The following is a 17094-nucleotide window of genomic DNA, read 5'->3' as shown; positions in this document are numbered from 1 at the left end:
AAATAGGCTTTCGACACCACTGCCAATAGAAACCATACTACTGCCAGGGGAGCCACACAATACATAATTTTGACAGCAGGTTCTAAAACAAAAGATATTAATACCAAGGTCAATTCAGCCATCGTAGATAAGATTAAGACAAGTTTTTCATATGGTTGCTGGTGACAACATAACATTACCAGCCACTCATAAAAAATTTTCTGAAGACTACCATTCCTACCAAAGTAGATCCAAACTGACATAGCAGTCTTTGAAAGTTGAAAACAGCAATGATGACAGAGCATCATACATGCAGGGAAATACCATAAACTCACTGGCCATATGGCCAGGCAAGTTAAAACTTAGGCATATTTAAAACTCAAGATAATCTGGTTTTAAAAAATGCTTCATTATTAACCACACATCTTGTCTTAACTGTATTTATTTTCAACATGTTATCTCGCATTTCCATGACCCTTCTGGATAAGTAGAATATGCATTAAATGATACTTACATTGTCACAAAGTTTTCTAAACTCCGTCTTCCTGCCATATTTAAGGCAGAATTTGAATGCTGCAAAGGAAAAGGACAATATCTGTCACTTGGACTCCTGCTATATAATGTTCATCACAAAGCTTACTTTCACTGGTCAATGTATCGATAATGTAAAACTGTCACACCAAATTATTATAAATATGTATTCCAATGTTAAAATTACATTCAAAATTAAGTTTAAATGTTTATCATGCATGGCTGTCCACTTATAATAACTCGTGGTAACTCCTATCTATTTACAACTAAATTTGGTGCTAAAGGATTATTTTCAACGCATTTCATCTGATAATAACAGATGTTTAAATCAGTCTAAGATTCCTCACTTTAAAGATCAATGCTCTGCAAATTAAGAGGTATCTCTTTCATGAAGCCTGAAAACACAATTTACCTTTTAACATGCATAGATGTAGCAAGTGTAGTTACAGAATGGTAGGAAATGATTTTCCTATTACAATCTCATGTTCTATTTACTGGAGACATTTTGTCTGGAAAGAGAGCTTTTTACAAATCAGATAGGTCTTGAAATACTATGCACATTTATGAGCAAGGCCTACAGAATAGAAAACAGATACCGATGTAACTATCATTGTTTGACCCAACAATCCTTTTATCATTTATCTTGTGTATTATATGACCATCTTGTGGAACAATGAGTTACAGTGGTATTTGTTTTCTATCCTGCAGGCCTTATTACTCTTTAGGATGCTTGAATACAAGGAAGAGAGAGCCAAATAATCACTTAACACAACTTCACATGAAAATGCACACTTGGCAACAACACTTGCATCTTTAGATCTTAGAAAGATTCATTTATTTTCATGTGATTTTAAAGAAACAATTTTTTGCATGATCATTTATTAAGATATAACTAATCAGTTGTATACTCAAGCCAAGAAACAAGAGTTCCTGGAAGAAACAAAAGTTCTACTGTTTCTTCCATTTAAGAGTGAAGTGGGGACACAAACTATTCTCAGCAACAAGATTTTCAAATTAGCTGCTGTGGTACATATACTGCATGTCAGCTTGATACCATTTTCAAACAATGTTTTTTTTTTTTTTTTGGGGGGGGGGGTAATTTCCCCATGTCACAAAGATAATCCATTCAAAGGGAGTGGTAACAACAAGATTTTTAAGACCATCACAGCTGCTATACTGGGTTATGTCTGGTACCATTTTCATTTAGGACCAACTAGGCATCCTAGTAAGTACACTGATACAGTAATCCATCAGGATAGGGGTCTTTAAATTTGTGGTATGGGTAGTTAAGGAGTAGTAATAACGAACTGTGCCAACATATAGACGGAGGACAGAAAACAAAGCACCCCATAAGCTTTTCTGCATATGGCATAATACTCAAGATGCAAATACTTACACCAATCTTGGGTATGTTCATTACTTAGTGACAGAATCTTAAGGGAGACAACTTTTACCTTGCTGAGCCAAGTCTTGGTAGAGTTCCTCCACTCTGGAGTTGTTCCTGAGCAAGTCCAGACACTGTCTGTATGACTCCCACAGGAATTTTACCCAGGGGGTCAGGATGGCACGGTCAGTACGGTCTTGTGTGTCCTCTCCACTCACTGCCTTTAGCAGCAAGCTACAATACAAATCAGATGGTGACATCAAACGTCACTGAAGTGCTGCTTCAGAAGGAGTTGCTGTCAAAAAGCACTTACTTTAATCAGCAATGGGAATTGGTAATCCAAAGTAATTTTTTTTATCTTGACCAGATCAACTAAAATTCGCTGGATGGTAAATCCTCAGACACCCCCTCCCTTTGTCAAGCATGTCAATAAAATTAAGTGTACAGTGAATGACACATTATGCCTGTCCTGTGTTTACCAGTCCTTTAGTAGGGCATGGCTGACAGAGTATTGACCAATGGGTTTCAATGACAGGGATGGTCCTGGCTTTTAAAAAGCTGTCACCAAAATAATCGCCAACCTCAATATTTTGTCGCCAATTTTCAAAAAGTGTCGTCAAAACAAGTAGTGTACATTTTTCCAAGTGTTAATTTAGTCTATTAATGTAACAGGCAATGAAAATTACAAAAGATGGATTAGTTAATACTTTAATTACAACAAGCATTAACAAAATGTTACAAAGTGTTACATGAAGATCTGTCGCGATTTTAGGGCTGCCCACTTGTTGAATGCAGTTTCAAAGTCTAATTTTTCACATCTGTACATGCTGATTCTCATTAAATTCTCGACAGATGAGATGCAGAGCTTATTTCTGATGTCAGTTTTTATGAGGTTCATCTTACTGAATCCACGTTCACAGTCCTCAGTGCTGACAGGTGACACCAGTAGTCTCTCAGCATCCCCCCCCCCCACTTTATGGCTAGCTTCACAAAGCTTGTAGCAAATTGCTTCCTAAATCCTAAGAATGATCACTGAATGCTGTATAAATTTTCTCGACAAGAAAAATAGGATCTCCATTCCCACGAATGAAACTTACACGAGTCAACACCTGGCAATATTGGACCGTATATATAAGCGTAAATTCACACCCAATTTAGGGATTCTTTCACTCCTGTATTTTGAGAAATAAATAATTATTATTAATTATGCAAAACTGTTTTTTTTTGTTTTTTTTTGCTATTTCTTGTTGCGGAGTTTAAGTCTCTGCAGCCGTAACATGGGACTGATGGCGAAAGGAAAAGATCAATGAGTAAAATGCTGCACTGGCGACAGATGTAATTGTGATTGAGATTTTTTCCATTTGCTTTGTATTTATACACAGTAGTCGGTACTTCAGAGGTTATCAGTTTTCTATGAAGGTTCAGCAAAACTATTGTATTGGTATATATATAAAAAAAAAACAGAAGGATTAGCCATACAATTAATTGTATCTGTTCTATTCGCATCTTCAGAAGTGGGTCAGTTGTAGGTATAGTGCGGTAGCATGATTGACTGTATCGCAGCATACAGTACTCAGCCCAGATGTCAGCATAAGCAGATTATGATGTAACAATGCACTGTAAAGATAGGGTTGTCAATAAGAACAAAGGATCGTTTGTGTAACAGATTGATTCCAATGCATTGCTTAGTCAAGTTTATGGCTTCCTTTCGTTCTGGCTTTAAATTTATTCAGTCCAAATCCATGATTGTATGTACAAATTAAATAACCAAAAAGTATGTCGCCAAAAAAATCGCCAGATGGGATATTTTTGTCGCCAATAAGGAAAAAAAAAATCGCAATTTGCGACACTGGCGAAGCCCAGGACGATCCCTGGATGACCTGGGCCTTTGGACATGGAATTTAGTCTCGAAGTAAAATTACTCTACAGAAACCAAACTAGTCTAAGTAGCCATTGATTGAAAAACCCCAGACTGGCCTGTCAACACAGATCACCTTTAAATGGTCACAGGCAACTATTTTTTTAACGAGCTATAGAACTAGCCAATGTATAGTAGAACATTAAAAACTGTATTTAATGACGATTATTGGCTGAAAATTACCAACATTTTTATAAAAAGCATGAATATAGGTAAATTATATGCATTAGTAGCCTTCGAACCGAGGTTTGTCTTACCATCATTACTGCACAGATCCTACAGGAAGTAAACCAAGAGATCTCACAAGACTGGATTTTTATAGTGGGCATGTACAATGTAATTTTTGTCAAAATTAAGGCAGACAGCACACAACTTTTATCATTTTAAAATACATGTTACTATTAGTGAGTTAACCACATAAGTATAGCAATTTGGCCAAATACATCATGGTTTATGGGAACCAAATTAGTCATCTGTGCCTTGTGGAAAAAATAGGTACAAGTCCTTTCTCATCAGCTCTATCAGCCAGTCTGGCTGAACATTTGTGTAATGTTAGGAGCTAATTGTCCGTTGCATAGCCATAGACATTTTATTTGCAGCACAAAAATGTTGTTGCACTAGATTTTCAAAACAGTTTTCTTGGGACTTCTTATTAAACTGATGTGTAATGCATGTACTCAACAATGCGATTATTAACAAGTGTTCCTAAAAACCTATCTATTATAAATTCAAGCACATAAATGTTCCATAACAATTTTTGGCTTTCAAAAGCTTAACCATATGATTGGATTTACAGTGGAACCTGTCTTGAAAGACCACCCCTTCTGCCAAAACATAATGGTCTCTCATAACAGATTATAACACTATATAATCTCTAAATCTGTACATGGAAAACCTGGTCTCTCAAGACAGGCAGTCTCTCATAGCAGTGGTCTCTCAAGATAGGTTTTACTGTATTTTTGATCCTGGGATGAAAAATATAGTTCTTACACTAATATATGTATAAAAATGTTGCATTTTTCCAAACTTTGTCAAACTGTGCATATCTGTCTAGACACAACCATATCACTAAGTGTGGCTGTAACTTTTTTTAAAAGTAAATTATTCATTTTTGTGTTGCACTTCTCTTTAATTTTCATCCACTTTCTCAAATGTTTGATTTTGTTATGTTTGGATCTGTGAAAATTTACATATGGTTGAGAAAACAATTTTCTTTAATAATAAAATAGTAACTTGGGATTTCATTAACACCAAAATGGATGGCTTTGTTTCCCAAACATGGAAAAAACTGAAAACTGTGAAGGAGGAAGACAATTATATGACCTGTTTCTGTTCTCTACAATAATCACTGCACATGCACAACTCTGATACAAACATACACCAGACGCTGTGCTTTAAAGGAAGAAAGGCAAGTAATACCAATTTTATGTAAGTACATTCAATGATACCAAGTAATGCTTCGAGAAACACTAAAAGTTTGTATCGACCCTGAGCATATGTAACAATTCTAGATTACCACCCTTTGTCAGTAACTTGTGCACTTCATTCATTTGGCACAATATACACAGTTACCCCCCCCCCATTACATCATCATAGCAATAACACATTAACTGCTACTACGGCATTTATCAAAATCGGGTTGCCTTCATTCAAAAGGCTGAAGGAGTGATGGTGCAACCCCTACAAGTGTACTACCCAAGCTGAGTGAGTATAATCATTCATATGCATAAACTGAGTATAGCATTTTCAAATGCACAAGTGACTGAGCTTGAATGCTAATAAATGAACACAACCAACACAAGCTGCATCTTTGAAGAAATAATCCAACATAAAATTGGTGCCCTTAACTGTAGCCCATATACTTGTGACACAACAGTAAGATCATAAACAGCTTTGGATGAAATAATTCAGATTTTAATATGAAAGTATATTTAGAAGTAATATTAGTATCATTTCAATGAAATCAAATTAATGTCTAAGAAATATATAGTCTCAATTATATTATATCACTGCTCCAGATCAACAATTAGTCAAGCACTGTTTAGAGAAGTCATTCCGATTTCTTCAATCCAAGTCATAGCAGTCACGTCTCAAAGCTAGTCATATGCCTTTCAATAAATTTCAAAATTCTTTAAAACTGAGATCAATATCTCATTTTCAGTCTAAATGGTCTTCTCATACCTCTCAGGCTTGTTGGGTTCATCAAGATCATCCACATCAAGTACGACTTGGTGTGACTCGGCCCGTGCTGCCTCACATTTCTCCTCTGCCAGCTGGATATATTTACGAACAACATCCTCAAGAGATTTAATGTTAACCTAAATGAAAAAGAACAATTATTTTATACCCCTTATTCAACTGACAGGCTGTTAAATTTTGGCAAGTTTCTGCATATTTTTCTATTTAATGTCCTAAAAGCAAATCTAAAAGAAAACTATACATGTCATCCTAATTATTGTAATCATCAACATGCATACCTGAATTTTGATTTTTGAATTCATTATCAGCCATTACTGGAGCTAATTTCATGATTTACTGTGCATCCCAAGACATCCTTCATTGTGCCCAATGATATCCCCAAATGTCACCATAAATGCAAATTTTTGTGTACATTTTACCTTTTGGCCCCTTTTCCTGGGACCAAAAGTCATAGTCCTCCTGCAGATGGTTTCCACATAAGCAACACATATACCAAGTTTGGTACATTTCCTCCAAACCATTTAAGAGGCCATGATATAAATGGTAAAAAGGATACAGCCAATCACAATATCCTTAATGGTTAGAAGAAAAGGTAAACTGTTTAGCACAAATAGCAAATTTGTCAATTCACAGTGCATGTATGAAGTTCATAAAAATGTGGACCTTACCCAATATTAATTTCTAATTCAAAGTAAATTGTGAGAAATATTAGAAACATCTACATATATGTACATAAACAGTGGAAAAAAGTATCTTCTCAAGTTGAACTGAGACATTCTGGCCTGACAATTTTCATTTTGACTCAGTGGTGTAGGACAACTAAACTGCCCAGGTCTGCACAAGCCAAGGCCTGGCCCAACAGCCAAGTCTGACAAGTATGTATTTACTACAGTGCATTAACATAAATGAAAGATAGGAATAATAACAAAATTATTGCAAACTTGACATTCAGACAACAGGAGCTTCAGGTCCAAAACTTCTCAACATCAGATTGCTAGTGCCAAGTGCGTGTTTTCCCAGAAGGAGCCATGTGCAATGGTCTCATCACAACAGAAATTAACAACTACTGGATTTACGACATGTTATCAGATGGTTAAACAAATTACTTCTATTTGTCATCCAAAGACATATGAAATTCTTTAATTTGGTGTCTGAAAACAAAAATCAAAATTGCCCCCCCCCCCCCATAACAAGGTTACCAGTAGCTCTATCAATCAACTGTTCAATCCTCTGCTAATATTAAAGATCAGATGGAACAAACCTGAATGTTTACCATTACCTGACTGGAAAGGCACCAATTCTCCTACTAAGTATAATTTCTAATTCTACTTCTTTCTGATGTAAACATTCCCCCAAAAGAGACAGGAGGAGGTGTTTTAAAGACATTTATTTTTAAAGATTCACACACACACTATCCAATTTAATTAATACAGCACTTTCCTTGCCTAAAAAAATGCAATCAAGCAGAGAATCACTATGAAAAACTTAAAGTCACATGTTTTTCATGCAAATTCTAAATATGGACACATTATAGTGATGTACTACCTGCTGGCAGATGTTCTTGTACTGGTAAAGGCCCTCTTTGGCAATGTGGCTTTTGCGAAGCTCCACGCACAACTGGAGATATTTCTCCATAATTGGCTCGTGAATCTTCTGCCATGTGCGGTGCTTCTTGCTTTTGATGACATCATAGAGGGCATCAAGTGCTCGCTGCTTCTTTCCGACATCAATGAATTCTGTAAAAATCATTTGTGACTTTTTATTAAGTACATCAGCATGACAATAAAAAGTATACTTATTTGAAAAGTAAACTGGACTACAAGTATGTGACACATAATCCAATTTAAACAGGTAACATTCTAAGGAAAAAGTCCCAAATCATATTCTTCCTAATATATACACAGCAATAGTCGGACTAGTACTTTCATGTTAACAGTCTGATGGGCTAGTAAGTTTCGGTTGTCAATAGTCAGTGTTTGTTTATGTCATTCCCTAATAAAGAATTGACTTAGCAGATGTTCTGTAGAATCAAAGCAGTGGCCATTGTGAACACAGCCATAAAATATTAGCATGAGAAGATGAAGTCAATGTCTGCCTCGGAAATGTGCATTTCTATAACAAGAATCCATCCGATTTTGTGCATTTCACTTAACAGCGCAAATTATGGTCACGTCATTAACAACGGAAGTTTGGCAATTGATCCTATTTAATCTGACAGCAAATTAAATGAAAAAATGACATGATATCACACTTTATTCACTCGACCACAGTAACAAACTACAAAGCGGTATACCACACAAAAGAACACGGCAAAAACTATTCAAAGAAATTAGTTTGCACGTTTGTTTAAGATTCTTTTTTTTTTGCTTGCTACCAAAACACTCCAACAGTTACAAACAGGAAACTACACATTTTACATTTCCATCGAAATAATTATAAGAATTAGATCAATTTATTACGATTACGTTATTGACACATCCTTTCCATACAACTACTTTTTCTATGATGATAAGAATAGTTTTGATATTTTTCCATTACAAGAATGAACAAATATTTGAATACACCTGGAGAGATCCAAGCAGAATGCCGTACATTTGAGGGAATTAAAATCTATGTGCTTGGGCATCTAAGATTTGAAAAATTTCCTTATTATTAATTTCAACATTACATTGAGGTTCGATTAATTAGGAACAATTACCAAACTTACAACTTATGATACCATAATTGGAGCTGTTAAATACAACGCGCCGAGTGTCAGATGGCTTTGTTTGATGGGAACACACCTTTTCCAAGCCGAAACGAGCACAATCTTCTGATGCTAACATTTTATAAGTGTTTACAATAGCCACTGCTTTGATCATGAAGAACATCTGCTGAAGTTAACTCTTTGTTAGGGAGAGTCCATTTAATTGTGAGAGGGTGCAAAAACATATTTGAAACGTTTCTTGCTCTGACTTTCTTATATAAAGGACACTGTGCCATTCCTTTTCTTGCTTTAAGTAATTGGCATCAGCTATACTATAACATCTCGTATTTCAAAACAAGGCACAATTCCCTCCTTATAAGACAGGCAAAATGTGGCATTTGACAGAAGGTGTTCAGCCACCGGAAAGAAAAGAGCAAAAGTTGTTGTAGGGTTTAACGCCATTTTTCAGCACATGATAGACTATACATGGCAGCCAGTCTTAACGGTGGAGGAACAACCCAGAAAGAACCACCGACCCTCGAGAAGCCACTGGCAAGCTTTCTTACATAGGCCGAATCTGATACTCGAACCCACGCAGACATAGGTGAGATGGCAGTGATCCGTAACGGAGAGAGCTTTAGACAACTCGGGGCCCCCCCCGAGCAAAAGTTAATGAGAATGATGAGGAATAATTCTTATGATGGGAAAAGCATAATGGAAAATTTCAGAAGAAATGTACAAAAGACAGGGAATGGCTGAATTATGACAAGGAAAGGAACGTTATGTGGTGCAACTGGTGTATGAAATTCGCAAAAAAACACACAGAAAACATCCAGTTTTGTTGCGGGTTGTTCAAACTTTAAAACTGAATCAGTAAACGTACATGAAAGCTGTGTGACATTGTTTTGTGAACAGAACTAGTAAAGATTTGGCAGGGCTAGTAAATTTATCAATATCCTAGTCCTTCTGCCAACAAAGAAATTTGTGTTAAAATCGTGCCCTGTATATAATACTGGTATTAGAAAAGCTGCAGAGAATAAAGACCTCCCAAATTACCTGCCTAAAGTTCAAAACACTTTCAAGTAAAAAAGTTTGGATCATGGGTACTGGTAAAATGTGTTGGAAACTTGTCAGTGAAATACCATGTTTGCCAGATATTGGAGAAATGCCAAGGTGAAGTCCATCTCAAGTTTGTTAAAAAGAAAACCAGCAGTGACTTCTTTATTTGGCCTGAAAAGATGATTTAGATTGGGTACCTAAGGTGAATATTCAGCACTAACTTTCAGAACTTTAAAACCTCATGGACTGGCATTTGCTATAGAATTAAGTGAATATTATATTCAGTGACTGGCATAAGTTTGATATATATATATATATATATATATATATATATATATATATATATATATATATATATATAATGATATGGCTGTATGATTAACTTTTAGTGTTGAATTTTTTTTGGTTTATATTTAACTAAGGCAGACCACACTTTTGTACATCGGACACTTTGGCCTACCATGTCTTTGTTAAAACCTTAATAATTTGCAGAGGATGTTTCCAGTTTTATGTGACTGTCACAGCAACATTCAGATGACTTAATTACATTACACACTCTTTGCCAATGTAAAAATTATATCAGAACATTTTGTTTTGATTTTTATTTTCTTAAACTGGTGAATGTAATTCCATTATCGAATGTTATAATTCCATTAGTGTTTAAATTTAATGTTGCACAGATCTGTTAAGTTGTGAACAATATTATTAAGTACTTACACATCATTACTGGACACATATATTACCAATAACACAATAATTGCTCAGACTATACATTCAGAGAACTTTAATGAATTTCAATAAGCCACAATATCTTTGTCCACTTTACATAATTCAGTTACCATAGATTAATTTTATTATAATCCACAGTAATATGCTGATGAAAATAAACAATGGTTCCCTGAATTGAGGCTTTAATAAGAAACAACAGACATAATTTTATCTTTGCAAGAGATTAGCTCTATGAGCAGAAACAGTATTTGATGCAGTACTTTTTCTAAAATTTAATTCCGTTACCATGGAATCTGCCAGTTGGAGACCATTTTGATTTTTTTTTTTTTACTTGGCCAAAAGTCACATGCCTGTCTTCTTCACATCATTAGCAAGTGATCACCGCTCCTGATCATGATACATTAAGAATAAAAATAAAAGAGTAGCATTTAGGATATTCTTTGAGTCAGAATCGCATGGCAAGTACTTTCAGGAATCCTAAATTGAAACAGACAAGCATCTTCTAGATTAAGATTGAGCTCTATCAACTGGATTCATCTCCCATGGATTATGAACTAAATTATACAATTTTTAAATGATTTTGTTTCAAAATTATGGACTTCAGGTAGTGATACATGTCAAAAACTGCCAACATAATATTCACACCCCCTTCCATTTGTCTGTACCACCTACTGATTTCAAAACCAAAAAACATCAAGGATATAAAAAATACACAAGACTTTCATTTGATTCATCAATTAATCATTTCTAACTTGACTGTCACCAGGGGTTCCAAACACGGACAACTTCATAAGACAGTTTGTAATTTTGAACCAAACAGAAGTTTCTTTAGTAACACTATATGATATCTGATGTCACTGACAAGTGGGTTACAAGATTTGTGTAATCACAAGACTAGTAATGCAACTAGCGAGATCCAGGTCAAATTTCAGCAACGATGTACTTCCGTCTCATCTATCAGAGGATTAAAGATTTAACAAATGCTATGCTCACAATTTCTGAGAAAACAAATCATTGATTTCAAGCAGGTATATCTTGACGAAAGGTCGTTCAAGTTTGCTAGGCTGGCTAGTAAGCAGCTACCCTATGCAGACCCCAACTGGTGTCAGCAAATTCCAACTTTCGATAGGCAGTGGACTCAGACTAGATTAGAGGTGGGCAAATACTCAGCCTGCTTTTAGTGAAACGTGAATATAGATCATATCAAAATTTAAAACATTACCCGATAACAAATTATCAGTCACACTGTGCATTACGCCACTAATTTGTGTTCAACTGGATACATTCTAGTTTTATTGTTTGATCCAAATTAGATGGGTTTTTTTAATACAAAAGATCAACTCTTTTGAGAAACATTGTCAATCGAACGAATGATAGATTTGATTGTGGTAAAAGTAAAATGAAAAAAAATCACAAGGATTAATCATTACCGACATGAATATAATGGCAGGGCTCAAGATTAGCGGTAGTACGCTAGCCTGAGGCTAGCAGATTTCCCGTTGGACTAGTAACTTTCATAATGTTAATAGTCCGATGGGCTAGTAAGTTTCGGTTATCAATAATCAGCGTTTGTTTACGCCATTCCCTAATAAAGACTTGACTTAGTAGATGTTCTGTAGAATCAAAGCAGTGGCCATTGTAAACAGAGTCATAAAATATTAGCATGTGAAGATGAAGTCAATGTCTGCCTCGGAAATTGCGTTTCTATAACAAGAATCCATCCGATTTTGTGCATTTCACTTAACGGCGTAAATTAGGGTCCTGTCATTAATAACGAAAGTTTGGTAATTGATCCTATTTAATCTGATAACGTATGAAATGAAAAAATGACGTGGAATCACTTTTTTCACTTGACCACAGTAACAAACTACAATGCGGTATACCACACAATAGAACACGTCAAAAACTATTCAAAGAAATTAGTTTGCACATTTGTTTAAGGTTTTTTTTTTTTTTTGCAAGCTACCTAAACACTCCAACAGTCACAAACAGGAAACTAAATATTTTACATTTCCATCGAAATAATTATAAGAATAAGATCAATTTATTACGATTACGTTACTGACACATCCTTTCCATACAACTACTTTTTCTATGATGATAAGAATAGTTTTTATATTTTTCCCTTACAAGAATGAACAAATAATTGAATACACATGAAGATATCCAAGCAGAATGCAGTACATTTGAGGGAATTAAAATCTCTGAGCATGGGCATCTAAGATTTGAAAATGTTCTGCCTTATTATTAATTTCAACAATACATTGAGGTTCGATTAATTGGGAACAATTACCAAACTTACGACTTATGATACCATAATTGGAGCTGTTAAATACAACGTGCTGAGTGTCAGATGGCTTCGTTTGATGGGGAACACACCTTTTCCAAGCTGAAACTAACACTATATTCTGCTGCTAAGATTTTATAACAGTGTTTACAATAGTCACTGCTTTGATCATGAAGAACATCCGCTGAAGTTGTCTTTGTTAGGGAGAGTCCATTTAATTGTGGGAGTGGGCAACGACACATGTTTTGAAATGGGTTTCTTGCTCTGACTTTCTTATATAAAGGATACTGTTCCATTCCTTTTCTTGCTTTAAATAATTCATGTCATCTATACTATAACATCCCGTATTTCAAAAGAAAGCACAATTCCCTCATTATAAGACTGGCAAAATGTGGCATTTGATAGAAGGTGTTCAGCCACCAGAAAAAAGCAAAAGTTGAATGAGAATGATGAGGAATAATTCTTATGATAGGGAAAAGTGTAATAGAAAGTTTCAGAAGAAATGGACAAAAGACAGGGAATGGCTGAATTATGACGAGGAAAGGAACTTTATGTGGTGTAACTGGTGTATGCAATTCGCAAAAACATACACACAGAAAACATCCAGTTTTGTTGGGGTTGTTCGGACTTTAAAATTGAATCGGTAAGCGTACATGAAAGCTGTGTGACATTGTTTAGTGAACAGGACTAGTAAAGAATTGGCAGGACTAGTAAATTTCTCAATATACTAGTCCTTCTGGCCATAAAGAAATTTGTTAAATTTGAGCATTGTAATGGGTCTATAAAATTTATAACAACGTAAATTTGAACATGATATAGCTTGCCATTTGTGACACACCTGCCAAATATAACTTCACATTTTGAAAAAATCATTTTTTTTGTCTTACTCCTCGATTTTTCTGCCACCGACCAAAATCCCACAGATTTCTCAACTCTTTTAACATTTTCATAGAACAGAATATGTTACGATTATGATGTTTACACTGAAACGGAATTAAAGGATTAGAACATAACTTTCAAATAGTAAGACATTTAATTAGTGTTTATTTCATTCTGTTGTCACCTGTTAGCATTTGCCAGAAGTTTTCATTGATCGCTATTTCACCAATGTTTATTTACAGTGTATTGACAACTATTTATCATTAAAAAAACATACATAATATATGATATCTTATTTAGAACTTTCATTTCACAATATGGATTCTATCTTTAGGGGCATTAATCACCATTTTCGACGATAAAACAAGCAATGTATCAAGGTTTAATTTACCAATTCTTATCACAACTTTTTCATGTTCAGCATATTTTAAAGATATTTAAAATATATTTTCCTTGGTAAAAACCAGAAGTCACGTCAGAAACACTGTTATAAGCGGGATCATGAGTTATCCGGGCGCGAGTTATCGAGGGACATGTATTTGCATGTACCTAAGCAATACTAGACACTGCTAAACCAACTTCAGTGCTTGGCTGGAACATTATTAATGCCATCATTTTTCAGCTCTGCAGTCAAGGATTTTGAAGTGTCAAGAACAATCTGTAATTCTTGAACTTTTTTTTAATCAACAAAAGTGCAAACCAATTCACAATGCTTCTTTGTTAAAGAATAAATTTCAGACACCAGAACAAATGTTGGTAAAATAGCTCATCCAGAACTAATGTTTTTTTGTTACCCCGACCACTGACGTAGCATCAAATTGTTTGTATCTTGTCTATTCATTAGAATTATTTCCAATACCACAAGCATCTTTTCCACACAGGTGCTTGACGTGAGTTTGATGTTAAGAAAAAAAAAGAAAAAAACCTTAATCTGAAGGAAACAAATTGTATAGAGTTACAAAAATACCTCAGATTACCCCCATGGCCCTATCTGACATAGGACCCTCTCTATCATACTATATTAGAGAGAAGGTATGTAACTTCCAAATGCATGTACCTGGTTCCACCCATGACCCTCGATTTCCTTCTGCTATTTCTGTCTTTAAGGGCACACGGCCATACTCTATGGCTTGTTTTACTCCTGAGATATTTTTCTATTCATCAAGCCATCAATGTCTTCCCTGCGTTGCACCAAACTTAAGTAACGGGTTCCAAAAAGTGTGAATTTCATGAACTGTGCCTGTCGGGAAAACATTGTGCTCAGGTGACAAATGGTTAAAAAAAAATACATATACCATGTTTGAGACTCTATAATACATCCCTTCTTTAATTGCAGAACAGTGGTAGATGCCAAAGTAAGTTTTTACTTACCAATTATACCTAACTAACATCCTTGCATCAGAGAACCATTTCATGATGTAGAATATTTGTACCCAGGCAAAAAGAGGTAATAACATGATCGCATCATGTTAGAAATCATTGGAATGTGTAAAATTAATGAGAGTTAACATTAAGGTATAACATTTTGAGACAATCATTTTGCCGTTGATGTGTGTGCCATATAATGTAAATATTTCGAAAAATAGTCACTTGTATGCAATGTATGTGATTAGTCTCACAATTAAGACATGGCATGTTTTTCTTTTAGTGCTATGTCTTACTATCCAAATAATGACCTTGTATAGCATGTTCCGATGTCGGTTGACATCAGAATGAGTAGTCAAAGTTACAGGAATATCTCATACACCTGGTCACTTATATCGACACTCTTCCACTAATTTATGTGTAATTAATATACTTACTGTGCTGTCTTTATCCTGGCAGAATGAAAATATGACACTTGCAAATGGACACATTTTCATATTCCATTGACATACATTTGAATTTGTTACAATGTAACGGTAGTGAAGGTATGCCAAAGTATGTTTAAGTAGGTTCATGTGGTGGATATGTTTCTTGAATTAAACGAAATGTTGCTTACAGTTCCAATAGGCATAATATATGTTTATTTGTATTGTTAAAGAATAATATTTCACTTAACCGGATTTCGGCATTATCAATTTTCATCGCTTTCCAGCCAACTGAAATACAGACCAACAAAACTTGAAAACAGGTCCATTTCTTTTTTGAGAAGCTGAATTTATTAGAGAAAATACATCAGGGTAAGTAAAGTCTGGCAAAAACATAACTTTACTTTGTAGAAATGTGTTGCTATTGTTTGCCAGTTGTGTGATATTCCTGAAAATGTGACTTTCATTACACTGTTAGTCGACATCAAAACACGCTACACAGCGCCGTTATTTAGACAGTAAGACCCATCAACCCCCCAGAACAAAAATATCGGGTGATGTGTCCTATATTGTAGGACTATGCATGTGTAGTAAGAAAACAATGACTAATTCTTCCAAGGAAAAGGATTCCTAATGTTGAATCGAGTTAACTTACTTTTGCATCTACAACTGTTCTGCAATTAAAGAAGGCATGTATCATAGAGTCGCAAACATGGTATATGTAGTTCTTTTCACCGGTTGTGACCTGAGCGCAACCTTGTCCCGGCAGGCACAATTCGCGAAATTCGCACATTTCGGAGCCCGTAATTTCATTTTGGTGCAACGCAGCAAAGACAATGATGGCTTGATGAATAGAAAAATATCTCAGGAGTAAAAGAAACTATAGAGTATGGCCGTGCGCCTTTAAAGACAGATATAGCATAAGGAAATCGTGGGTCATAGATGGAACCAAGTATTTGGAAGTTACGTACCTTCTCTCTTATGTAGTATGATAGAGAGCTTTTTTTTTAAATTTCCTTCTCAACATCAAGCTCGCGTCGAGCACCTGTGCTTTTTCCACATTTTACGATCCATGCAACATATTGAATAAAATATTAAGTACCATTTGCCCTCTTCAGGGCGTTTTCTGGTCTTTGAAAATATGTTGGCATCTTAAAATTTACAACATCGCATATAAAAGACTCAAATAGTTAAGTCAAAAGAGAATTTTGTTCTCTTTTGCAGTCTTCTATTGCCGTCGAGTCTTACACGACTTCCAAAATGGCGATAACCATGTGGGCTATGACGTCACATATGTCGAGTTTTGCTACATTTTCTATACAACATATGACTATAAATCGATTTATGTTACTCCACTAACCATCTTATTTTTGTTTGTTTGCTTGTCTACTTTAATTAAAATAGGCGCTTATGAAGTAATAAAATATGTGAATGGACATCCTGGCATTGGAATTAAATACCGCAAACGACGCTCTATATGGAACCGGAAACGGACTTTGCTGACGAAGCTTTTAAAGTACTCTGTAAACAGGCTTAGCTCTCAGAGAAATACTATATGATCATACCTGCCAATTTACGAAAGAAGCAGATTTGCAGTGTAATTAAAAAATTATGCTGATTTTATCTCGTTTAATATTTATTTTAAATTTTAAA

The 17094-nt window shown here is 35.1% G+C and overlaps 1 protein-coding gene across 1 annotated transcript in view; it reads right to left on the bottom strand.

Annotated features, from left to right (window-relative positions):
* LOC149770989 (eukaryotic translation initiation factor 3 subunit A-like) overlaps window positions 1-16710 on the bottom strand; it is a gene marked incomplete at its 3' end in the record, with an annotated part of 34761 nt that extends 18051 nt beyond the window's left edge. The window contains exons 1-5 of the mRNA XM_089948923.1: window positions 16544-16710; window positions 7557-7747; window positions 5994-6130; window positions 1965-2128; window positions 494-552 (exon numbers count right to left, since the gene is read on the bottom strand). Coding sequence (XP_089805049.1) covers window positions 494-552; window positions 1965-2128; window positions 5994-6130; window positions 7557-7747; window positions 16544-16592 — 600 coding nt within the window. The remainder of the gene's footprint in view (window positions 1-493; window positions 553-1964; window positions 2129-5993; window positions 6131-7556; window positions 7748-16543) is intronic.
* Window positions 16711-17094: the final 384 nt, after the last annotated feature.

The sequence above is a fragment of the Sinohyriopsis cumingii genome, unplaced genomic scaffold (assembly GCF_028554795.1).
Source record: "Sinohyriopsis cumingii isolate HCF-2022 unplaced genomic scaffold, ASM2855479v2 utg002156l, whole genome shotgun sequence".
In the NCBI taxonomy this organism is placed as follows: Eukaryota; Metazoa; Mollusca; class Bivalvia; order Unionida; family Unionidae; genus Sinohyriopsis; species Sinohyriopsis cumingii.
The sequence above is the reverse complement of the archived record's forward strand: the minus strand, read 5'-3'. Positions and strand labels throughout refer to the sequence as shown.